This window comes from Brachypodium distachyon, chromosome 1 (genome assembly GCF_000005505.3).
Source record: "Brachypodium distachyon strain Bd21 chromosome 1, Brachypodium_distachyon_v3.0, whole genome shotgun sequence".
In the NCBI taxonomy this organism is placed as follows: Eukaryota; Viridiplantae; Streptophyta; class Magnoliopsida; order Poales; family Poaceae; genus Brachypodium; species Brachypodium distachyon.
The window spans coordinates 71,556,947-71,581,731 of record NC_016131.3 but is presented as its reverse complement, the minus strand read 5'-3'; the positions used below and the strand labels follow the sequence as shown (position 1 = coordinate 71,581,731).

Sequence of the window (24,785 nt, the reverse complement as noted above, 5' to 3'; positions counted from 1 at the left end):
GCGATCCCTACGGCGCCGATTAACTTTGCCAACCTCATCACCATCAAGCTCACGCCAGAAAACTACCTTCTATGACGAGCGCAGGTCCTTCCAATCCTGCGGAGCAACCTTCTCATGGGATACGTCGATGGGACCTTCCCGTGCCCCACAGAGAAAATTCCCAATCCTCAGGCAGGAGATGGAGGTGCTTCTCCGACAATCCCTAACCCGGCTTTCCAAGCCTGGTATCAATAGGATCAAGCGATCATGTCGGCCATCCTTTCTTCACTCACCAAATCAGTGATTGGGATGGTCCCCCTCGCCAGTTCATCGGGCGAGGCCTGGTCCACGCTCGCCGACAGCTTTGCGTCACAGTCCCCGGCGTGATCGATGCAGATTCGTCATCAACTGTCGGCTACCAAGAAGCATAGTTTTTCAGCGACCGTCTACTTCAACAAAATCAAAGCCCTATCCGATACACTTACGACGATCGGGCAGCCGCTTCACCCTGAGGAGTTTAACTCCTATCTCCTTGCTGGACTCGACAGCGACTATGATGCTCTCATAGAAGCGGTTTCTGCTCGAACCACCGTGATGCCGACTCGTGACGTTTATGCTCAGTTGATGAACACCGAGCAGCGGATCGAGTCTCGCAAAGCTGAGGCCGCTGCTGACTTCCACACCGCCAATGCCACCAATTTTCGGAGCAACAACTCCTCTGGTGGAAGATCATATCAGCAGCAGAACCAGAGGAAACCGATCTACTCCAACAAATCGGGATCCCCTGGCCCCTCCTACCCGATGCAACAGATCAACATCAACAACCGCACCAACAACCCCAACCGTGTTCCTGGTGAAGATCGTCCTCGGATGCGGTGCCAACTTTGTGATGCCGTCGGCCACATTGCCTCTCGCTGCTTCAAGCGATTTCAACGTGATTTTCTTGGCGTTGGAAACGATGGCAGATATACTGACTGCCAAATTGCAGCGGCTACTCAAGGCGGGCAAGGAGGGCAGACTTCGGCATATGCTGTAGATACAAGCTGGTATGCTGATACTGGGGCTACAGATCACCTCACCAATGAGCTTGATAAGCTCACCACCAAGGAGAATTACCACGGCAAGGACGAGGTTCATTCAGCGAATGGTTCAAGTATGCACATTAGTCATATTGGTCAATCTATAATTCCTACACCCTCCAAACATCCACTTTATCTCAAAGACGTTACATGTTCCTTCCGTGACTCGTAATCTTCTTTCTGTGCATAAGCTTGCTCTAGATAATAACAGCGATATGGACTCGATTATGAAGACACATTCAGCCCGGTTGTCAAGCCCGCCATGATATGCCTGCTTCTCTCTGTAGCTGTCACCCGGAATTGGCATGTTCGTCAACTTGATATTCAGAACGCCTTTCTCTATGGCATTTTTGAGGAGGAAGTCTATATGCGCCAACCCCCTGGTTTTGAAGATTCTGCTCATCCTAAATATCTCTGTCGCCTTGACAAAGCTCTATATGGATTGAAGCAGGCACCTCGAGCTTGGCATGCTCGTCTCAGTTCTGTCCTTCGTTGTTTGGGTTTCACTGCTTCTTCGGCTCACACGTCATTGTTCATTCTTCATCGGCATGATGTGGTCATCTACCTGTTGGTTTATGTGGATGACATGATAGTCATTAGTTCATCTCCGGTTGCTTCTGATCGCTTGGTTCAGCAACTTCGTCATGAGTTTGCTGTGAAGGATCTTGGTCCGCTGCACTACTTTCTTGGGCTTGAAGTCCTTCGATCACCGGGGCGTGGTTTCCTTCTCTCACAACAGAAGTATGCTCTTGAACTTCTACGCCGAGCTAGTATGCTTAAGTGTCAACCTGCAAGCACACCCATGGTGGTTACGGAAAAGCTGTGTGCTCTTGACGGTGATCCACTTTCAGCTGATGATGCAACCAGGTACAGAAGCATAGTTGGTGGTCTCCAGTATTAACTATAACACGTCCAGATCTTTCCTTCGCAGTCAACAAAGTGTGCCAGTTTCTCCATGAGCCACGAGATTGTCACTGGACAGCAGTCAAACGCATCCTTCGATATGTTCAGTTTACACTATCACACAGCTTGAGTATACTGCCTTCGACCAACTCTTCTTTGTCAGCGTTTCCAGATGTTGATTGGGCTAGTAGTGTTGACGATCGCCGGTCCACAGGAGGCTACGCAGTCTTTTATGGCTGTAACTTTTGCTTGGAGTGCTCGTAAACAACCTACAGTGTCACGTTCCAGCACTGAATCAGAATACAAGGCACTTGCCAATGCAACAACAGAGATAGTTTGGGTTCAGTCTCTCCTTCAAGAACTGAAGATTCTCTTGCCGCAGCCTCCTATACTTTGGTGTGATAACATTGGCGCAATATATTTGTCGTCAAATCCTGTGTTCCATGCACGTAGTAAACACATTGAGGTTGATTTCCACTTTGTCAGAGAACGAGTTTCTCAGAAACAGCTACAGATTCGGTTCATCTCGTCTAAAGATCAACTTATCTTCACGAAACCTCTATCTTCTCCGGCGTTGGAGCATTGCAAGCGCAATCTTTGCCTTCTGGATCCAAGCTAAGATTGAGGGAGGGTGTTAAAAACTAACTAGTTGATTTTATCTAGTTTAAACTAGAGTCCTAACCGAAGTAGATATAGTTGAGATATCCTTGTTGTATTCAAACTGTAACTTGTAATGTCATATGCATGCAATATATAAAGGGACAAGGGCCGACCGATTGTGCTGTGCGTTCCACCGTAATCAATTTCCTTCCATGGTTTAGTTCTTTTCAAGCGTACCCAGTGCTGACTGCTGTACTTGTTGTAATGGCATCGCCGTCGCGTGCTGCGTGCAGTGCAGCTGCAGCTGGGCTACACGTTTTTTAGAAGAAGAGAGGAGAGAGGAGGGAGGGGCAGCCGGCCGACAGGTGCAGGGAAGGGAAGGGACAGTCCATGTGTGCGTGTCTGGGTGATGGATGGATCTTTAAATGTGTGTGAACGGCCGGCGTGATGGCATGGCACGGAACATGGCTGGCTGGACGTAAGACGTGCGTACGTGCGTGCACCGGAGGGCCGTGCTACTGCTCCCCCCCGGGCGGTCGGTGCTGTTTTTTCTTTTTTCTTTTTCAAACGAGCGTGAGGCTTCTTGGCCTCTTGGGTTAGAGCGCCGGCCCCTGGGAGGGGGGGTGGGCCTTTGACCAGACGAGTCCGTTTCCTTGCTCGTACGTTGGTTGGAGCGGGCAGAAGGGCCCAAGCCTTAATACGCGCTCCATCGCTGCTTGGACGGAACAAATTGTGCCATCCGTAATTGGACCGATGTGGATATCCAAATGTGCTTGCCATCCCCGCTAGCATAACAATTTATGATCGATGCACCGTTGGTAGCGTTATCCAAGAAAGGCGGTGAGGGGAGCATATCCCAGCACCAGTTTTTGCGCTCTTCATCGAAAGAGATAGCGCCTCTAAGCAGGGCGTGCCTACGTTTTTGGGAGACGTGTTGCCCACGTAAAGCTTGCCTCGTGCCACACCCCAGCTAGGCAGGATCCATCAACTTCCCGTGTTGAAGATCAGGTCCCGCGCGCACATACGACGTCAAAGTGTCATACAAGATGTTGTGCCGCTTCATGTTGACGCTGACGATTTTGCTGCCGCGGGGGGGGGGGGGGGGGAATTCGTGTAGTCGTGCATGTCACCACATTCGAACGAGGCAGCTGGGGGTGGCAGCGCAGCCCATCTCACCCATCGTGCCTCGACCGTCGAGACGCGCGAAGAGGGGCCTCACGTCAATTAATACGTCGCAGTGCGTAGCCACCGTTGAGATCGTCCGAGATGAGACGGACGAATCTTCGAGCCATCGACGTCGTGTGCCTCGATAGATCGATCCCCCACGCGTCCCCGTCATCGTCCCGCGAGCCGGCCGGGCGGGCGCGCTACGGGTTTCACTTTCCGGGGCGACAGCGGAGGGCGGAGCACGTTGGCCATGGCGTTCGGTAAGGGGCAAGAGGAAACGTACGGCGGATCTGATCCCGATTGTACGGCATGGGGTTGAGCCTAGCTCGCGTGCATTATGTACACCGGACCGGACCAACGGTGGTGGGTGGAGGAGCAATTGGTGGTACGTACGTACGCGTCCGGCCCGTGGTCTCGGCCACTGCACCGAGGTAATCAAACGTTTGCTGCTCGTACGTTTGTTTGCAATTTTTGAGTTATGATGATGATTTGCCATGGGGAGATCATCGTTAGGCTAGGCCTCGCATGCATGGGAGACGGTTTTCTTTTATTCTCGCTCGATCCGATAGGATTGCCCCGTTTTTTCATCGAATTCCCTACTTGCTCCGGCAAATGTTCGTGGGGATTGTCTTTCCCTCTTTTATTTATCAAAATAAACCATAGGTTCAAAGTTACCGCTGGAAAAAACACACACATGAATCTTAACAAACACCATCATTTAAGTCAAACCACATGTGAAAATTATTACGTCACTAAACACCATCAAATTAAGTCAAACTACAAATCCAGAAAGAGGTCCAGGTGGATTTTCAAAATATTGTGTGTTTCCTTTAAAACCGATGTAGCAAAAGTTCTTGTATCTTTCCTTTTCTTCATTCCTTTGAATGAAATGGGTGAATAGTGTCACCAAACAAAATTTGGATATCAGCTTGTTTTTCTTTTCACTTTTCCTACAAGTCAAGGAGGCCTCTACAGGGCAATTCTAACTTCAAGCGGAGAGTCCACCGAGAATAAAATTCTACAAAGAGAACAGAAATCAGGGAACATGACCATTAGGACCGAGTGCTCACACGACTCCATGAGATTGCCCTTCGCCGCACCTTGTCTTGTCGATGATGGCAAGTTTGGCCTAAAAGGAACAATTCTTCAAGGCCACCACATGTTTTTTTTTATGGTTTGCATCTCAAACATGTGGGCCCCAGCCAAATGCCTCTTTTTTTTACTTGACCTAGAAATTTGGAAGGAGTGCAACACCCTCGTTTTCAACAACATAACTATGACTCTGACGTCTTAACGAGCATGTTAAATACTAGAGGAAAAAGCTGGATTCTACCGAAATGAATCATTTAGTGAGAATCACATCCTAGTTTCCACGTCTTTTCCTTATTTTTTTTATTTAGGTCTCATTCGGTTGTACCCAATCCCCACGGAACCAGCCCCAACCTCGGTTTTGTTTCAAATCGGGGGCTGTGGCCTAAACATCCAGCCTGTCACACGTTTCGGAAAACTGGATCCGGGCTGCTAGAACCTAGCTAAGAAAGGCTACGTGGGCCAAATGGGCCCTTCTCTTGGAGTAAAACGATAAAGTAAAAATACTGAGAATACTGTCTCAACAAAATACTGATAATACTGTCTCAACAAAATACTGATATACAGTCTGACTACCTGACTCAGTCACAGACCTGCAGCACATTGTCAGCCCCAAGTGTAGCGGCTGTAGAGTTGTTGACCCTAGGACTGACAACATTTTTATACTACAAAATATCTCCAACTAAACAATGCATCAGATCAGCCTCGGCCAGTCCCAAAAGGCAGTATAAAATGTCATCTTGCGCGTGGCCTTCCGGTCCCAGAGACCAGAGATCAGACGGGGGCATTAGCTTCGGTAACCGGGATCGTCGGGCAAAGGGAAGGGGAGGGAGCACATCGTCAAAAAGACGCCTGTTTTATTATTGCACCTGCACTGCAGCCTGCAGGTTCGCCATGCCAAAAGGACGCAACGCGACCCTGCGTTCTCGGCCTTTTTCTGCTGGGATCATCGGCCTTTTTCTGCTGGGATCATCGTGCATGCTTGTTTCTCATCGCTAGATTTAGTGCTCATACTTTTAACGCTTTACAGCTTGGATTTATCGCCGGAGATAGTTCCTGTACGGACTTACTGCGTTTGTTTTTTCCTTGGCCACGCGAATGAGTATATATTTCTATCTAATCCCTCCCGGCATCAATAATTCCGACCTGGTTATTAGGCCCGGTAGGAGCAAGCAAAGTGTCGATGCTATGATTAATCAGGATAATGTTGTGTCAGGTCATGGCTGGGCTGTCTGGCACGGGTTTCTGCAAGATCGGTGGCTGGACCGGCAACGAAGCATCATAAATGTCGTTCCTTCAGACAACAAGCCGGTGATGTTCATCAGTATGTTTCCTAGCTGGCAGTACTCCCTATTTTATAGGATCAGAATCAGATCCCTGCTGCTTCTCACCGACGAAACCATTTCAAGCGCCCTACCACTAAATGCCACAAATCTCCTTGAATTTTCAGGCTGTCAGCTAAAGGAACCATACGGTTTACCACAAGATAAAGTTGGCATAAATCTCCTTCGAGTTCCAGGTGGTTTACCACCTTAAGAAAGAGCAAGTGAGCAACCTTCAGAAATTAGAGGTTCCTCTGATAGCAAGTATCTCAAAATAAGGATACATGCACAAATCACCCTGCATCTTTCTTCTTCAAGAAAAACAGGCGAGACAGGCCACACATACTAGCACAATGCAAAAGAATGCATCGAGTCTTTTGCCTCTACTCTCCTTGCATCCCATTCCAGGACCAACCTCAATTACCAGTTGGTCGCTTTGAACAATTCATGGAGATGCAGTAGAGCACGGAACTAATCTGAATCCGACATGAAGGAATGCTACCAATGGCCTTCTAATCCTCCAGCCGCATCTAGGTGAAGTCGACACTTTACAATTGAACTCTCCTCTCTGCTAGCTCAGCTTGATCATGCACAAGGCCACCGTTTTCGACACTGCTTTTAAATTAGTCTAGTCGAAGAAGTCACCTATGTACCAGGAGAACACACCGCCTCAACTGCCACCTTTTTCATCTCCTTAGGGCAGGGATCTCCACCAAAGTTATCGGGGGAGATGGTGACGGCGCATCTTTGTTGCCCAATGCAGTTCTGTTCAAATGAACACAAGAAAACTTAGTGAGTAGCGTAGCATTGTGAACACAGGGATTTTGCAGAATTCCAGCAGAGTTAATACTATTTCCCGCAAAATTCTTCTGCACCAAGTAGGGTGGTGAGGTTGATATTTCACATGAAGGGAATTACTTTAGTCTGAAGTTATGAAAAAGATAAACTAACCTTCTCAAGAACAGCGTGTGACTTAGTTGAATGGCAATCCCCTTGCTGGAAATTTCCACAGGTCCCAAGAGGTGTCCCAAAGCTAGCAAATTTTATGGCAGAAATAGTCTGACCAGGTGCACATCTTAAATGCACCTTCGGCCTGTGGAACTCAACCTCCCCTGCATTCTCAATCTGCCAGTTCTTGATGTTCGTATGATACTCGGATACATCAGCGCATACACTTGAGACTGACCTTTTCACAAGGGAAATCTTCGAAGAATCCCCACCAAGTTCCTCAAAAACAACTAATAGATTTCTTGATGGTTGCAACCAGGATTTTGGCACATGATACCTGTATATGGCAGTTTGAACCATTTTGTTATCATGGTAGCATCAATTATTTCACTTAAAGGAGCATAAACAACACAGAAAAGAGAATTGAATTCTCCAGTTTTAATATGGTGAAGAAAAATGGGATAAATATCAACCAGTACAGTATGTGGTCTCTAATTCAAATGCTGTAGCAACTGGTCTTACCAACGTTGTGTGGGCTGACCGCAACCTGCTTGACATTTGGGTGCCCGGTATGATCCGGCGTAACTGCAAGCTTTGCAGTCCCCACTTGCATATGATGTCGAGTACCGTCCAATGCTTTGTCCATTTATCCAGATTTGGCCCTTTCCCATGCTACCCATATCCAGAGCCAGAGGTTCGTCACCAGTCGGAGTATCAAAGTATGCCTATTAAGATGAACTATCGTAAGAGTGGGGTTTAGAAGTATTACAAACAGGTAAATGGTTATGAGGATTGATTTTTTTTCATACCCTATACCATGACAATGGCGCTTGTGCTAACAATGATCCTTGCATCCACTCAACTGAGCTTGCGCCTTCTAAGGAATTCAGATTCATCTGTTCACCTTTCAGCCCAACCTAGCATTGATAAAGATATATTTACTATATTTCTTTTTTGCAGGTAGATATATTTACTTGTCTTGAACGTAAATTTGTCACCCGAGAAGATACTGGAGCTGCACATACCTGATAGGACCAAGTCTGCCAGGTGAGATCTCGCGAGCCCACGTCCAACCCATGAAGCACAACAGGACCAACGATACCAGTATTCCATGTCTCATAATGCACCCCGACATTCTATGTAGCAGGACAATACTAGTCAGTCACAGACCAGATATTAGCTGTAATGCTGTATAAGTTCATGTAGCAATGAGGGGACGAACCGGCAGTCCACAAGCAATACTCAGCAGTGCAATTTTGTTAGTACCAGCACGAAGGTTGGCATTGCCCTTATATGAGAATTTTTTAGCTTCCCTTGTTCCAGAGGCAGAACCTACAGCGACAGTAAAATTATTTTATTCACTGTTCAGTTCCTAACACCAATATAGTCAAAACAATAAAGCCTTTTCAAGTAGAAAACCTTGTAGCTGTCCATTGATAAAGATATGCAAGGCATGTCCAGCAGATTGCACAGTGAGAGACAGAGGTTCGCCACCTTGTAGAAATTTTTCAGATGGGCTTACATCCACACTGCAAATGTAGATAAAACCTTTTCAGGTATAATAATCATCTTATACATATCAAGGTTTAGCTTGAAGGACAGCCCAAGATATTCAACTTTGATCACGTTGATTTAGATATCTGCAAATTTCACAAAGGCATTACCTGGTGATGTACCATAGATAATCACTGCTGTCTCTCGTGACGTTGAGCTGTTCCAGTAGACCAGTTGTGGTGAGCAAAGGAGCAGCTGCTAGTGAACCAACCTCCTCATCATATCTCTCCCACATCATTGAAGACTCCCCATCTGCCCACATTTGCATTTGAGATGTCTGAACACCAACCTGTGCAGATAATGACAGTTTGAACCAGCTACACAATATAACCATACAGTGGATAAAAAAAGATCTGAGTATGACACAATGCTATTCTGACATAAGCACAAGCAAAACTTACAGTTGCGGTGTTAAAAACAACAGTTTTGCAATCAGGCAGGATGCTGATTGACCAAGGTGGAAGGCTGTAATGCTCATTGTTGAAGACAACATTTGCATGAGAGTTAGAATTGTAGTTCGCGAGAAAAGCTGCACAACTGGATGGAGATCGGAAGACATGGGCCTGAAGTAAGGTTGTACGTGTAAGTGACACATCACGCCATATAGGATATATACTTCATCGACAGCAAAACCCAATCAAGACAGACCTCTTGCATACTTCCAAGAGTAGTCACAGCTGGATCAACAGAAACCAACGCCGGCTCACATAACTTGACAGCTCTATGGAGTTCTTTAAGATGTCCATACTTTGGTTCTCTCGCAAGTCCTGGATTGTAACATCAATAGAGTTCGAGTAAGAACGATCCAGCCCCACTTCATAAAACGTCAAATCTTTATATGACAAAAGTCGCCACTATGCTTAAAATAAAGATAAATAATAGGTAAAGTTAATGATTATACTGAAGGTCTTGCGTATTTCTAAATTTACCATATTCATCAAGTGGAGCATCATAATCATAGCTTGTTGTGATGAAGGGACCTCCAGCAGTGCGCCCAAAATTTGTTCCTCCGTGATACTTTATTCAGGAAAAAAAACACCAACTATGAATATCTCCCCCATCAGGTAGCTTTTTAAGACAACATACTAACCAAGTAAGCACATATGTAACTTGTTTCACTGCCATACCATGTAGTAGTTGATAAATGAACCACCCTTCTGTACGAAACGAGCAACAGCAAATGAAAGATCTTCAACCGGTCGTTTACGGATGGTCCCACCAAATTCAGTAAACCTAAATTATTGCTCATATTAATAAAGTTGTATAGAAAAACACTAGGAATCAACAGAATGCAGGCGCTAAAGATGTAAACCACATCAATGAAAATTGTAGCTGCATGATTTTCACAATCGATTGGATCTTTTCTACAAAAGAGGACTTACCAACCAGTCCAAGCTTCAGTCCACATCGTAGGCTTGTAAGGCTTGTTTGGAGAAAATGCATCACAGTAGAAACCATTGCATGCATTTATCTGTACAAAGGACAGGTTCAATGTAATTTCAACAGTTTGTTTGACAACAGAGAAGATATGTAAATTCAACAGTTTGTTTGACAACAAGTGTACAAATTTGTATACAAACAGGAACCAAATATTCTATAAGCCTATAACACTAAATTGAACCCACGGAAATATGCATCAACATCTATTGTATCCTTGTTACAAGATACACAACTAATCCATTTAGACATATTCAGCACAAAATTTATTGCTCTTAAGAATCTAAGAAACCAGCAGTCTGCACGATTGCGGCAATTGATCTTTCCAAGTCGGTATGGAACAAGAATAACATACCACTGGATCTGGTGCATCATCCTGCTTGCACATCACCCACGGCACACCAGTGTCCAATCCCACGGCCATCTTTGCTGCCCAGTTACTATATGACTTGCCAGCAGCACCAAATGATTTCCCTTCTGGTCCATATTCATTCTCAATCTGGACTCCAAAACACAATAGCCAGAACCGTGAGCATCCAGGGAAAAACATGCAGAGTAAGAGGAACCATGTTAACGAATTTCTATCATTATGCCAAATACTGTATTGCTACTTTTTGTTTTGCATCAGGAGTACAAAAAAAACCAGGGCAATTGAAATAAGCAAATGAACAGCTTTACATGTCATGAAAGAGCAATTTCTTGAAGCATTTTAGCATTCTGTACAGGGCACTTATCTCCGCGTGCAGCAAACAGTCATACAATGTAAAACATTTGCATCCAGGTTGATGAAATGTGTACACTTGCCTGCGAAAGGATAATAGGGCCACCTTGGGAAGCAAAGAGTTCTTCGCTCTTCATCATTCCTACGATTTTCTCTGTGAACCCCTGCATTGCCGTCTGAAAAAACACATAAGGCTTTATTGCCACAAACATAAGGAAAACACTGCATCTCAGACAAGATCCAGAAATGCTGGAGAACCTCCACAGACCTTGAAAGGCTCATTGTCTGTCCTGAAGCTGATGCCCGGAACATACTTCAACCAAACTGGAAAGCCACTGCAAAATTGCATGGTAACCCCAAGTAAAATGAGAGAAGTAAAAAAAAATGTCATGCAGTAAATACTTGGTCCATTTCTACGGTGGTGATTTTAAGAAGCTGTGATGATGAATACCCGAAATTCCACTCCCCGCAAATGTAGGGACCGATACGGAGATGTACGAACAGCCCGGCCTTCTGGGCGGTCTTAATGAACTTGACCAAATCGTACCTCCCTTCGAAATTGTACTGCGGCAAGCGAGAAAAAACCATTGAAATTCCTAGCTGCCATCACAGTTCACATCGGGGGGAATTAATAAACGTAAATGCCATACATTTCCGGGAGTTGGTTCGTGCCCATTCCAGAAGACGTAAGTCTGGATCACATCTAAGCCTCCATCTTTGGCCTTCTGAAATAGCCCTTCCCACATCTGATCGAAGGAAAACCAAAAAGTCAATCAGTACGCCAGCGAAAGATTCGGAAAGATGTGCCAAGAAACAAGCTAATCAGCTAGTACATTATTCCCAGCGCCGAACAACCAAAAATTCCCCCTCCCCCACCCCAAAAAATTTTGTAAAAAATAATCAGCATTTCAAGAAAATCTATAAATATCAGGAAGAAAAGGAAAATGCCCATCTATCGCTCCGAAACATCGGAGAAAGAGGGAGCATTTCACTTTTTTCATGGCATCTCCACCAAGAAACCGCGAACCACGCCATAAACCACCCAAGAAACTTCCCCGGCAAAGCAAGAAAAAGGAAAGGAGACACTTTTCGAAGAATGCAGTTACTTCGGGGGTGCTCCTGGGGTAATGTATGGATCCGGAGAAGAGAATCCTCCTCTGCCCGTCGATGAGCACCGCCTTCTTGTCGTAGGTCACCGCACACTCCACGGCGGCCGCAAGCAAGGCCGCCGCCGCCGCCCAGCAGAGCAGGGCAGCCGGCCACCGCCGCGCCATCACTCCCCCCCTCTCCGAGAAGGTGGTAGCAGGAGACGAAGAAGAAGACCACACGGGAGGACACAAGCAAATGTGCTTGTGCCTTGCGTGGTCTTCGCTGGTCTTCTTCGGTTCTTCCCCACCACCTCCTCCTCTTCCTACTCTTCCCCTCCTCCCCCTGTTTTTGCTGATGCCTTTCTTGGATTCTAGGATTCTTTGGCGAGGTTCTTGGGAGGAGCGTCAGTGGGGCGCAGTAGCTCAGTGGAGCTTTTGGCCTATGGTGTTATTATAATCTCTCACACATAATTTTGGAGAGAGAAAAGAGTTTTCCGTGTAGCGAAGTTAAAAGAAAAGAGACTGTAGCCGCGTGTGTATGTGTGGGGGCCGTAGGAACCGTACAAAGATGGCAGCTCAGCATGGTGGTGGCCTCTTTCTTCCAGCGGTGTTGATGACCTGTGAGACCAGCGGCGAGTTCTGACAATGGGCTCATCTTTCCGTATCGACGCTATCGTACAAACTCTGTTAAAGAAAGCTCACACTTCACACTGAACATGCCTACTACTAAAGACGATTTCTGACAAGTAATCCTACCATTTGGCCACCCCTTTTTTCTTCCACTGATTAATTTCTCCGCTCACATAAGTTGGTGTTTACACCTGTCTGCCTACACTACAGGCTACAGCCAATCAAGCAGGAGAGGAGATAAGCTTTGCAATAATGTTGCCATGCCATGCTCCTCTTTCGGCAACCAAACCCCAGACGCTTTCATTCCAACAGAAGAAAGCGCTGAAACAATACCCGCAAAAAAAAAGAGTAGTGAAACAAAAGCTTCAGCTCTGATGATATGCCTAGCTCACTATAGTAGTGCAGGGTAGCCGAGGAGTAGTCATCTAGAGGAGTGTTGCAGTCTCATCAGGATGTCTCAGGAGTAGCCTCTCTACATCGGGAAGGCTGGCCAGTTAGTTAGCAGGAGTAGCAAAACGAGAAACAAAAAAAATGAGAGACAGGGATAGTGCTCGTATTTGGCTCTCTGGACAAGGCCACAAGGGTATGGGATGGAAAGAAAGAATGGGCGCGCACAGACGCAGTGGCCGGCTCGTTGGAGTAAACAACAACCGTCGATGACCGGAATCCAGTCCTGTGAGATAACCGTGTCCTAGGCCGTCTACAGGCTAGAGGTCGTTAGTTGACAGGCGGCCATTGAATTCGCTCACACTCGGTGAGGTGTGTCCGGACATGAAATGCGGCTAACCTGATCAGGACAGGGTTACACCGACGTAGCGTACGTAGGCGCGTGTAGCAGCATTGTCAGTCAGTGGCCATACATACGAGGATATTCGGTCCATCACATTCCCGTACTCTGCAATATGCACCCGAAGCGCCACACGTACCTGTCGATCTTGAATATATCCGCCGGGCAACGACGAAGAACACAATCGAGGCTGGGGAACGAACGCCTTTATAAGCAAAAGGAGAAGAAAAGCGGAGCCTGATCAAATTAAAGGAGAGAAAAGAGAGATGTTTCGGTTAGTCAGTGGAGGCAGGCACCTACTAACTCTTCTAACCAACAGACCCAAAGCAAAGCACATTGCATCTGTGATGTGATCTGCGCTGTGGATGTGCCCCCCGTCACAGCACATCCGTGTGTACGTGTAGGCGGCTTTAGCCGAGCGTGTCCAGGCCCCGTGATCCCAAAGCCCAGAACGCAATCCTTCTTTGCCTCGTGACCGTGCTCCCGCAGCCATCCTTCCGCGTCACTCGTCGCTCGGCGTACCGTGCTGGCGTGTTTGGAGGCTCCTGGAAATAGACGGGACGAAGAATGCGAATGGAGCAGGCACACGGGTGGCCTTTCAAACAGAAAGGTTTATACGTATGTAAACGATCTTACCGCGTTGTTGTCGAACGAACTTCTCTCATGCGGAAAGCACTTGGATTATCGGATGGACATTGGAGGGTCAATTGGAAGGGGAGATGGTGGTAAATGTCACCAGAAAGAAAGCAACACGTAAATAGGACAGACCAGCCAAAGTTGGACGGAGGTCACTTGTCACAGTGCCCATCCGTGTTCCGCGCATTGCTGGTCTCTGCTCAACTCTCTTGACCACCACCACCATCCACACATGGCTGGGCAGAGGAGAGGGGCCACAGCCCCCGGGCCCATCTGACCGGTGGGCCTAGAACCGTGCACGTGGCTGTTCCCAGAAGTAAAATCGGTCCACTTGTAGTAGTACTCATTATTCTGCTCCTGCTGCTGCTCCTGCTGCCTGCATGCATTCTTACGCCACATGGTACTGGTTGTACCATACGTACTACTCATGCGACTCGTGTCAACCTCATTAAGAAGCTCGCTCTGTTGCTTAACATAATAAGCTTTAGTTTTGCCCTAAACTAAAAAAATTGAAGTTTGACTAAACTTATATATAATCAACATTTAGAATATCAAATAAGCGCACTATGAAAATATGCATCACGATAGATTTAATAAAACTAATTTAGAATCATAAATATTGGTAGATCTTTCTATAGACTTGATCAAAGTTTAAAACGTTTGATTTATGACAAAGTTTAAACTTCTCCTATTTAACAACAAAGGTAGTAGTTTGGAAACATATCAACGGTCGTCTCCTCACATCGTGTCGTACCACATGAGATTGATTTGGTTGTCTTCGTGTCGTACCACATGAGATCGATTTCAAATACAGATGATCGATGTGTCGCCGACCATCTAATAAAGCTGGCACTTATAATGCCATATATATTTTAACTTTTCTCTAACTCCACCAAATGTTTATGACTGCATTTTCATAAAATCCTCCATTTTGTTAGTTTGTTCTAATAAAAATGATTACCAAGAGATAACACGTCAAAAAGTTTTAAACTTTCGTTCAATTGGTTTCACAATGTTTGTGCCCAGCCAAGATATTCTTTATAATTTTGGAATGGTGGGAGTAATACTCATGAGTGCTGATTAAGCACCAATTCTTAAGAGATGCTTGATTGCTTGCTAATTAATTGACACTACTGTGATGCAACGATATATAATGTTACAGTGGAAGCGTTGAAGACCTTCGTCTCGCTGATTGGCACAAACAGCTACACAAACATCGTCTCTTGGAACGAGACGACGGAGGAGGTCGATGGCACAATGGACTCGGCTACCATGACGGTGAAAGCAAAGTTGTTAGTAATCGGCCTATTAATTCTTCAAAAAAATTGTTGTTGCACTTCCTGAATAATGTTAATGACTGCATTCTTTATAAAATCATACATGTTGTCAGTTTGTTATAATTATAAACGATCAGTAAGAGATAACAGGTAAAAGGTGGGTTGGGGCGGGGGAGGGGGGCCAACGCCCCCTAGCTACCCTGGCCTACACATAAATGAACGTCTTTTTCCTCGTCCTCCTCTCTTTCTCACCTACGAAGGCGTCATCACCTGGGATGACTTCCGGGTCCCTAATGATGAGGAGCAAGGGCGCCGCACTTCGTCGTGTCGTTAGACGGCTCTGGTGTGATGCCGCGCATCTACAAGTTAAGTACTCCCTCCGTCACATATTAAGTGATTTTCTATTACATGTATCTAGACGCTGTTTAAGCATAGATACATTCATATTTGAACAATGTTGAGTCACTTAATATGGGACGGAGAGAATAGGTAGCTATTTCTCCAAAACCCATTGTTGATATCTTCATGGAGTTCGTTTGCAATATACATATTACATGCATGCCGTTCGTTAATTGGGTATACGTACTTTTCTTTCATCGTTGAGACATATAACACACGCAAACTCGATTGTATTCTCAAGCATCGAGTCTGCAAATGCACCGGTCCATCTCTCTACCAACTCCTTCAATTGGCCCAATGCCCACATACGAATTTTAATCGTCGAAAAAAAACGAACCGTTTGCTCCATGCGTATGGTCTCACACGACCTCTCAATCGATGCCCCGCACCTTACGCCTCCTTCTAATCCCAAAACAAGATTTGTGCCAAATCTAAAAACCTAGCGGCCAGTTCTTTGCCTCCTCGCTTGCTATGCTTCCCGGCATATCCCCACCTTTGGGCGTTGCCGGGCTCGTCGTTGTTCGGCGCTTCAGCCGTTTCGCGGCTGCACGTGCATCGTGCTCTGACCCAAAGAACGCACGTACCGGCGTCTCGTAATAAGAATGGCGTAAGAATGCATGGAGGCAGCAGGTACACATAAGAACATACGGCTCTGGTACGACCGTACTACTCACATGCGACTCGTCGGCGGCGCATATCAGACGGTCAAACAAATCTGGGTTCTCCGACTGGCCAACTGGCCAAGCTAAGCGTGGCCCGGTGTCCTTCTATCGAGAGAGCATCCCGCAATCATGTTCAGGGACCCCAGATTAACACCAGATTAGTAGTACATGTCAGACTCGCATGCATCTCGATTGGCTGGGGTTTTATATGGAGCTGGATCGATGAGAGAGACGCACGCGCTTCGCTTGCCGGCTGCCGCGACCGTCGGCGCCAACTTTTCTTTCAGTTCAGGTCTCTGCAGATTTGGTCGCGTGCCGTGCCGCGACGGGATATCACATGGTTCCGTTCCGGCCGGGAGCCTGTTCCTGATTCACATCAGATCAAATCATCGGCAGAGCACAGAAGGCGAGGTTGGCGAGTGTCTCGTGCGCATGCCGTCTTCGGTCCGTACTTCAGTTTATTTTTGAGGGTCAAGGAAGATGCATAAAACACCATATAATGATAAAAAATTGGACATACCACCATCCTTATTTAGCGCGGATGTACGTCGTCACACTTGATGCACATGTCTGTGTATTCCGAATAAATTTTATACACCGTATTAATCCTAGAGGTCGAGCTAGCCCGTATCAGTGAGAACGAATAAGCTCTTCCTCGCCAGGACCATCCGCTCAGGACAGTATACTCGCAAACTGACACAGTACACTGCCTCCGATACTATCGTCATTTTGTATTTTTTTTCAGACGCAAACGGTAGATCCCGCGATTCGATTAAAAGAAAGAGTTGGCCCGTTTATAAAGAAAACCGGACCTGAAAATCGATACAAAGCACAACTTATTGCAGGAAAGCCGTGCGAAAACACCTGACAAAGAGCATACACAAGACGAAACCAAAAAAGCAAGCCGCTAACGCAAAGACGAGACCTCTTCCGCTCCAACGACGCCGAACAGGGAGCAGCTCCTTGCGCCAAAAGAAGGTAGGCAGAACTGGATTTCTTCGACGACCGGAGCAAGAAGAGGTTGCCCCGACGAGAATGACTCGCACAACGGCAAGCCCGCGCAGCACAAGGTCATCCCTGGCCGGATCCCAGCCAGGGCCTCTAGAGAAACATGCTACGCCGCCTAACGAGGGCTCCAGAGGCAACGCCTCCATGGAGGATACGACATCCGAGGACGCCGCCGTTACCCGACCTGGACGTCGAATCAGAGCTTTCGCTCGGAGGCACCTCGTTTGCGAAGAGTGGGATGTGACGGAGCTGCACAATGACGCCTTCAGGAAGGAAACGACGTCCAAGAACGCCGCCGTCCCCAGCACCGACGACGTCGATGCAGGGTTTTCACCTGCAGCCGCCGCACCCACCATGGACAGGAGCGGACAGCTCCGCGGCAAGCCCGACGGCCAAGGACCTGGCCAGAGGCCACCACACCACAACGAGCGCCAGCGAAGCCCGCCGAATGCCACGTGCCAAACCACCAAACGGGCACCGGCCAGGGCGCCGCAACCGCCCCCTGCCCCGGATCTGGCCCACAACGCCGCCTACGGCTGCCGAGCGCCACCACGCGGCCCCACGTCGCCGCCCCGCACCACGCACGCTGCCCCCACGCCAGCAGATCTGTGCCCCCACGCCGCAGTGCACCGTCCTGCACCGGCGGCCTTCATGCGCCACCCCACGGAGCCGTGACGGCCACCACCGTCGGGAAACTCCACAGGAAGCCGCGCCATGCCGATCCAGCATCAGCAACCACGGATCCGGCACCACCACAGACGGAGCAAGCTGCTCCGACTAAAGATCGGGCGCAGACACCGCCGAAGCACGCAAATCGGGCACCATCGGCCCGACGCCCTGCCGCTCCGCCGCAGGAGAGGACCGGCACTAGATCCGGCGCCAAAGGCCGTAGAACCGGCGCCGCCGGCCACCCCCGAGCTCGGAGGGGCCGGGCTGCGAAGGAGGGCGCAGAGGAGACAAGGACGCCTCGAACGAGGCCCCACGCGGGCTTTGCCCGGCGACGGACTGTCGGCGGCGGCGAAGGGGTGGAGATGAGAGGTGGCGGCCGAGAGTTGGGGCGATGGGGGCGCCTCCCAAGTCGCCCGACGTGAGCGACGCGGGGGCACTTTTCCAGCCGGCAGTCTCCTCCTCCCAAAGTGTTCTTGCATTTCTGTTTCGTCATTTTGTATTAAGTATCTAAGTGGACGGCATTTTTTATGAATAAGAGTGAGTAATTGCTAACGATCAGAGACGTATGCAGTATGAAATACGAGAGCATGGTCGGGCATCGATCGATGGTAACTGAATAATAATTTGATGGCAGTTCGCTTCAGTCTCACTACAAAAGCCCCGTGATCCAAGGCCAATTCAGGGTCCAAACCCATGGCCATGCCACCGCGTCTACGCCTTGCTGTACCCAAACTTCCTTTGCCGGGCATGCATGCAAGATGCAACGCAAGTGCTGGTGGCCCACCTGCCGGTCGCCAGGCGCTGAGATGCGTGCGCGTTTGGAGTCTCGTTCAAATGTACTCCTTCCGTCCCATAATATGACGCATGCACGTATATCTAGATTTTTAATTTGATTAATTAAATATGTATATTTTTTTAAAAAGTACATCATTAAATTCGTTATCGAAAGAACTTTCTAATGATATAATTTTTAATTATTTAATTTATATTTATTTAGCTAAATTAACGATTTACGGATGGACGTATTATGTATTATGGGGCTGAGGGAGTAGACACGAAGCAAAAACATGGGACTGACGCGTGACTGCGTACGTACGACGCACGCAAAATCGTACAAGAGACAGTGCGACTGGACGGGAGCATATACAGACACGCCGACTCATTCGACTAGGGAGACTCGAGGGTGTGACATCGTACATGCCTGCATCTGGATGGAAAGAAAAGGGTGCTTGTCGACATACCCGACATAGCTTAATTACCGTGCCACGTCTCACCTAAGTAAAATTTGTTGTCAAATATGCAAGAGGCCACACACGTGATCAGTACGTAGGCCAACAACGGCAAAGGTGGTCACGCACATCCGTGTACCGCGCATGCACGCATGCTGCTTGATCTGGGCCTGAGCCCTTGATCGCCCAATGCATGGCTGCCGCAGGCCGCAGCAGCGGATCTAGAGGACATACGTGCTGTACTCACACGCCCATGTCTGTCTGATCACAAGTATATATGGCCATGGCACGCTTGTATTCTACTCCAGCACCAGCAAATATATGGTCAGATTATTTGAGGACATGTTTGGCTCGAATTTGCATCCAAGTAAAACGGTGCCCGGTGAGAAAACGAGATGCGCGCGAATGCCAAGCACAACTGCACAAGCAGCTTCTCTGTTGTGCTTCTGCAACTGCATAGTCATGGTGGGATCGACCGATGAAATTGCACGAGCGGCTGCCGGCCTGCCGGGCGGACTCGTCGGCACTAGCTCTACTAGATCGCGATCAGGGTCTATCTCTGATCAATTTGCCTCACTCGTCATCAAAAGAACAGCACGTGTACGTTCTTCTTTTCAAGCATGTATTCCTGCCTTTCTGGTCGCAACTCATTTTCAGGTCGCCGGCAACGCAAGTGCTAGAGTGTCTCTGTCACTTGACTGCCTGCGCAACTGCATGCGTTTATCTTCTTATTATGCCTCGCCACTTATTAATTCGCTGGGAAACGTTGCGCTCCAGCACACGCGGCATCCATCCACACCCCGCCGGCAGGCGAAAGAAGTCGACCGGAGATCCGCCAACGGGCAAAAGCTGGTTCCAAATGAGAAAGCCAGATCAGATCGGCGTGCAAGAGCAATCAGCGGCGAGGAACAGTCGGAGGGACTTTTTTCCGAGCGACCACAACTGACGGCGGGGGGCACGGAGCCACTAGCCAGGTATCGCGCATCACGGGCTCAGGATACGTACGTGACGTACTGCTGTGCGGCTGGCACGAGACGATCGAGAGGCAGTTAATTTTATGGGATCCATCGGCGACTGCGTTGCGTCGGTGGAACGGCACCGGCGGCCGCAACGGGAATTTTGTTTCACCCATGGATATCTTGTGTGCGATTCAAGGAAGAGGCGACGACGGCACCAGACGTTGATTGATATTGGTACCTTCGGTAGGCTGGACGCCGCGTACGGATCTGGATCTCGATCGAGAGCTCTTGGGTTGGTTTGGTCTCTTTTAGCGAGATTGGGCGAGAGCTAGAATGGCTTCTCTACATATTCGATCGGCGTAGATTTGGGCACTCCAGGAGTGTAGACTGTAGAATCGTGTTAAGTTCTGTGGGGCATCTAAACACTAGCAGTAGCAGGCGGCAGCACGCAATTTTCGGACGCTCAGAGCGGAGAGAGGTAAGCTTAAGTTCATTGGCCGGATTCAGCCCAGCCCATTTTATAGGCGGAGGCCGGGGGACGACCCAACCCACTAGTAGACAGATCTTATTTACACAACCCGTTAGTTGGGTCTCTGTGGGCTCTGGGCCCCTTCCGCAGTTCCCGCAGCCCGCGTCGCTCGGAGCCCGGGAGAGAGCGGACTGGCCCCTTTCAGCAAAAGCTACTGGCCGGCCTAAAATCTCACGCTATGTTCGCTCCAGAAGAAAAAAAAAACTCTCACGCTATGGAAACAAATGGTATGGGACTAGGAATGAATTGCAGACGAAGCAAAGAATGTTCGTCAGCTGGATGCAACATGCAGAAGAGATGCTCCATGCGTGCGTGCATACATTCCAGCTGTTTTTTCTTTCCACTATTCCGTTTGTAAAAAAAAAACGGCAAAAGGGAAGGAAGAAAGAATCCGGTACTCTGGTAGCACGTAACGTATTTGGCTGGCCGGACAGCACTGTGCCTGTGTTCATATAGTTCAGAGGCTCAGAGCCCAGCTCAGCTCCGATCCTCCGGCCGGCTCGCTCGATCATCAGGCAAAAATCACCCCAAATCAACACCAACATGGCTCTCAACCACGTGGTGGCAGCGGCCATCAACCTAGCGGCGGCGCTGCTCTCGATCCCGGTGATCGCGGCGGGCATCTGGCTGTCAACGCAGACCGACAACGCCTGCGTCAACCTCCTCCAGTGGCCGCTCATCGGGCTCGGCATCGCCATCCTGGCCGTCGGCCTCGCGGGCTTCGTGGGCGCGCTCTGGCGCCTCCCCCGTCTCCTCCTCGCCTACCTCGTCGCCATGCTCATCCTGGCCCTCTCCCTCGCCTCCCTCGTCGTCTTCGTCTTCCTCGTCACGACCGGCAGCTCGGGACGCCCCGTGCCCAGCAGGGCCTTCCTCGAGTACGACCTCGACGACTACTCCGGCTGGCTGCGACAGCGACTGGATTCCGCTAGCCGCTGGGACGGCATCAAGACTTGCCTGGCGTCCACGCCAATTTGCCCGAGCCTGAACCAGACGTATGCGACGGCGGAGGGCTTCTTTGCGGCGAGATGGCTGTCCCCTGTGGAGTCCGGGTGCTGCAAGCCGCCCACCAGGTGCGGCTACACGTTCGTGAACCCGACGTTCTGGATCAGCCCGATCGACGGCGCCGTGGATCCTGACTGCGCTGCGTGGAGCAACGACCAGGCCCAGCTCTGCTACTCCTGCTCCTCCTGCAAGGCCGGCGTGCTCCAGAACCTGCGCCGGGAGTGGCGCCGTGCGGACCTCATACTCCTTGTTGCTGCACTTGGTCTTCTCGCTGTTTACGCCGTTGGATGCTACACGTTCCGCCAAGCCAAGACTGACAATCTCTTCCGCCGCTACAGGCAGGGCTACACCTAGCTAGTAAACACATGAATTCCTTGTACAAGTGTACGTGTCCCGATTATCTTCTTTTCAGAATCAACGAGTACCTAGTTCATATGCAGAGTACGTACGGGCAATGGGCCAAACTAATACAATCCCATCATCAAACAGACCGGAGCTCTTAATTAATTGGGAAACGATTCTTTTCATTGGTTTACATACAAGATACACATCTACAGCTACGAACATCAGCTTAATCGAGTTACCTAGCAACCACAAAACCTCCTATGCTTCATCTCCGGCGGGGAGGGGAGGGGTTCCCTCGGAAGGACTCCCAGAAGACGGGCCAGTTGCGGCGTGCCTCGTTCCAGCCGAGCCAGGAGCCCTCCCTGTTTGGGTCCCAGCTGGCGGACACGATGCCGTAGCTGATGCCGGCCAGCGCGGCGCCGAAGAAGACGAAGGACAGGCCGTAGGGGATGAAGGTCGGCACGTCCACCTTGGCCACCTTCTTCAGGTAGTAGAAGGCCGGGAAGAAGCCCAGCCCCAGCGCCAGGGGCAGCCCCACCGACGCCCCCACCCGCCGCATCATCCGGTTCGTCACCACCTCCGGGATCGCAACGTCCCTCTCCTCCTCTTCGTCCTCCTCCTCGTCTTCGGCGTCGGCGTCTTGGGATGCGGGGAGAGGCGGCTGGCTCGTGTTCTTCTTCTCGCCGCGCTGCCGCCGGCTCTTCTTCCCTGGCCGCCCGATGGTGATGACTTTGGGCTCCGCGGATTCGCTGGCCCCGTCGTTTCTGGTCCTGCGGGCGAGGAGCGGGCGCAAGCGGCTGTTGGGAGATGTGGAAGGGTGGATTTGGAGGCGGAAGATTGGAGGCGAGCTGCAGGAGAAGGCGGCGGCGGCATGCGCGCGCGGCGGAGGAGAGAGCAGCAGCTCCATGGCGAGAGCCCGATTTCGAATCACTTGGAAGGGGGCATCTTATCTCTAACACACACGGGCCGGGGACCCAGCAGTTCAGATTTTTCAGACGTGTTTCTGCTGGATGAAACGCCTGTGCACTGAGATTTTCTAAATTATTTTTCTAGAACCATGTGACACACAATTTCAAAATAATTTCTAAATCATTTTTTTAGAACCATGTTTCATCCGTGGCAATTCTTCTGTGACATTTAGATACACGCAATCAAACTAAATGAGAACAAGAGCAGCGCATCCCACGACAATGTCGCATTTTCCTTTTTTGCGGGGAACACAACAACAATAAGTTAAATAGTAAAGTATGGAATCAAAGTAGAACGACTCGTCTCTCAGTACGGGCCGAAAGGGTCTGATGTTGTTCCGACCAATCTCTAACCAATCTTTTCGCGCTTGTAATATCCTTCTCTGGCGGAGGCGGCAACGATCGATTTCATCCTTCATCCCTCTATCCGCATCACGAATCCATCTTCTTCACCCAAGTATGATTTGGTCGAGCATATTTGGAAAAATATTAGAAATGACTGAATTATTACAACTAGTTTGATGATCTTTTTTTTGTGCGTGTTAATTTTCCTTCTTCACACAAACTTTTCGCACATCTAATCATTAATTATGTACCAATTAAGACTTATTTAATAATGACTATTCTTTTATGTTATGTAGTTAACATTTTGCTACCCTGGATATAAGTGTAATCTTTATGTTATGTACTGAACATTTTTTACATAAGTGTGATTATGTTGTGCTGATACACAGTAGACCACATTTTTTGACCGGAGGCCCATTAATTAGAACTCCTGTAAGTCGTTGGACCTTTCCTCCTTCAACATTTGCATCTGTATGTGCCGTGGGTCACACAAATGTGTGGGCAGGAAGCCTCACTTACCATTTCAATAGATAGAGATGGCGATTAAGAAAATATATATCATACACACAGACGACTGCTGACGTTGGATGGTGTGCCAAAATTTATGCTTGTTTTCTGTTTTGCTTTCTTTCATTTATATATGAATTGCCCTCATTGTTAAGTTCTTTGTCCATAGACAGGCCAACATGGACAGACGCACATGGACATCACATAAATAATATATGTGAAATTATAATATCAAAAAAAGTGCAATAAGGATAAGTTGCCCATTTTTAAGATTAAAATTTCTCATAAATGTCTATTAAATATAAATCTTTGAATGTGCAAATTACTTTTTTTTTGTTGAAATAGATTGACTCTCCGAACATTCCATATTTTTGTTCTTTTATTAATTAATTGCTGAGATCCACGACCTCCGGTATCTACGTTGTAACGTTGCATTAACATTGGTTTCTCTTGTTATGCAACATCTGTAGCAGTACCAGTGGGGACCTTCCCCACTTCTTTTGTGTCAAAAAAATATATTCTGCAGTACCTGAATTTCGCAGAGACGTACGTGTGGTGCTTTTGTTGTACAGAACACTCTTCATGCAGCTGGCCATGGACGACATCGTTGGAGACCCATTGCTCGACCCGGACGACATACTTCTTTGTACAAATTTCTCATACGTGTCATCATTAATTCCCAACCAATTCAAACTTATGTAATATTGACCATCTTTTATGTTATGTACTTAACATTTTTGCTACCCGGGTACAAGCGTATTTTTAAGTTATGTACTTAACATTTTTTTACATAAGTGTGATTATGTTGCGCTGACACACCGTAGACCATATTTTTTGACTAGAGGCCCATTAATTAGATCTCCTAGAAGCCGTTGGACCTTTCCTTCTTCGGCATTTGCATCCGTATGTGCCGTGGGTCACACCAGTGTGTGGGCAGGGAGCGTCA

The 24,785-nt window shown here is 48.3% G+C and overlaps 3 protein-coding genes and 1 long non-coding RNA gene across 4 annotated transcripts; 2 read left to right on the top strand and 2 right to left on the bottom strand.

Annotated features, from left to right (window-relative positions):
* Nucleotides 1–5,816: 5,816 nt before the first annotated feature.
* Nucleotides 5,817–6,395, top strand: LOC112270026. The gene is made up of 2 exons (XR_002962324.1): nucleotides 5,817–6,141; nucleotides 6,268–6,395. It is a non-coding gene; the product is annotated as an uncharacterized LOC112270026 (long non-coding RNA).
* LOC100832280 (beta-galactosidase 5) lies at nucleotides 6,293–12,298 on the bottom strand. The gene is made up of 19 exons (XM_003558695.4): nucleotides 11,906–12,298; nucleotides 11,450–11,545; nucleotides 11,251–11,363; nucleotides 11,068–11,134; nucleotides 10,883–10,975; nucleotides 10,434–10,577; nucleotides 10,024–10,112; nucleotides 9,769–9,874; nucleotides 9,571–9,658; nucleotides 9,290–9,408; nucleotides 9,043–9,204; nucleotides 8,752–8,930; nucleotides 8,507–8,616; nucleotides 8,310–8,419; nucleotides 8,113–8,223; nucleotides 7,897–8,004; nucleotides 7,610–7,812; nucleotides 7,091–7,424; nucleotides 6,293–6,904 (listed from the first exon to the last, which is right to left on the bottom strand). The coding sequence occupies exons 1-19, from the start codon at nucleotides 12,071–12,073 to the stop codon at nucleotides 6,785–6,787; spliced, it is 2,520 nt and encodes an 839-aa protein (XP_003558743.1). The 5' UTR covers nucleotides 12,074–12,298; the 3' UTR covers nucleotides 6,293–6,784.
* An 8,763-nt stretch (nucleotides 12,299–21,061) lies between these two features.
* On the top strand, nucleotides 21,062–22,109 carry LOC100831990 (protein TORNADO 2). The gene has a single exon (XM_003558694.4). The coding sequence runs from the start codon at nucleotides 21,216–21,218 to the stop codon at nucleotides 22,026–22,028; it is 813 nt and encodes a 270-aa protein (XP_003558742.1). The 5' UTR covers nucleotides 21,062–21,215; the 3' UTR covers nucleotides 22,029–22,109.
* A 43-nt stretch (nucleotides 22,110–22,152) lies between these two features.
* LOC100831683 (protein PAM68, chloroplastic) lies at nucleotides 22,153–22,998 on the bottom strand. The gene has a single exon (XM_003558693.4). The coding sequence runs from the start codon at nucleotides 22,924–22,926 to the stop codon at nucleotides 22,285–22,287; it is 642 nt and encodes a 213-aa protein (XP_003558741.1). The 5' UTR covers nucleotides 22,927–22,998; the 3' UTR covers nucleotides 22,153–22,284.
* Nucleotides 22,999–24,785: the final 1,787 nt, after the last annotated feature.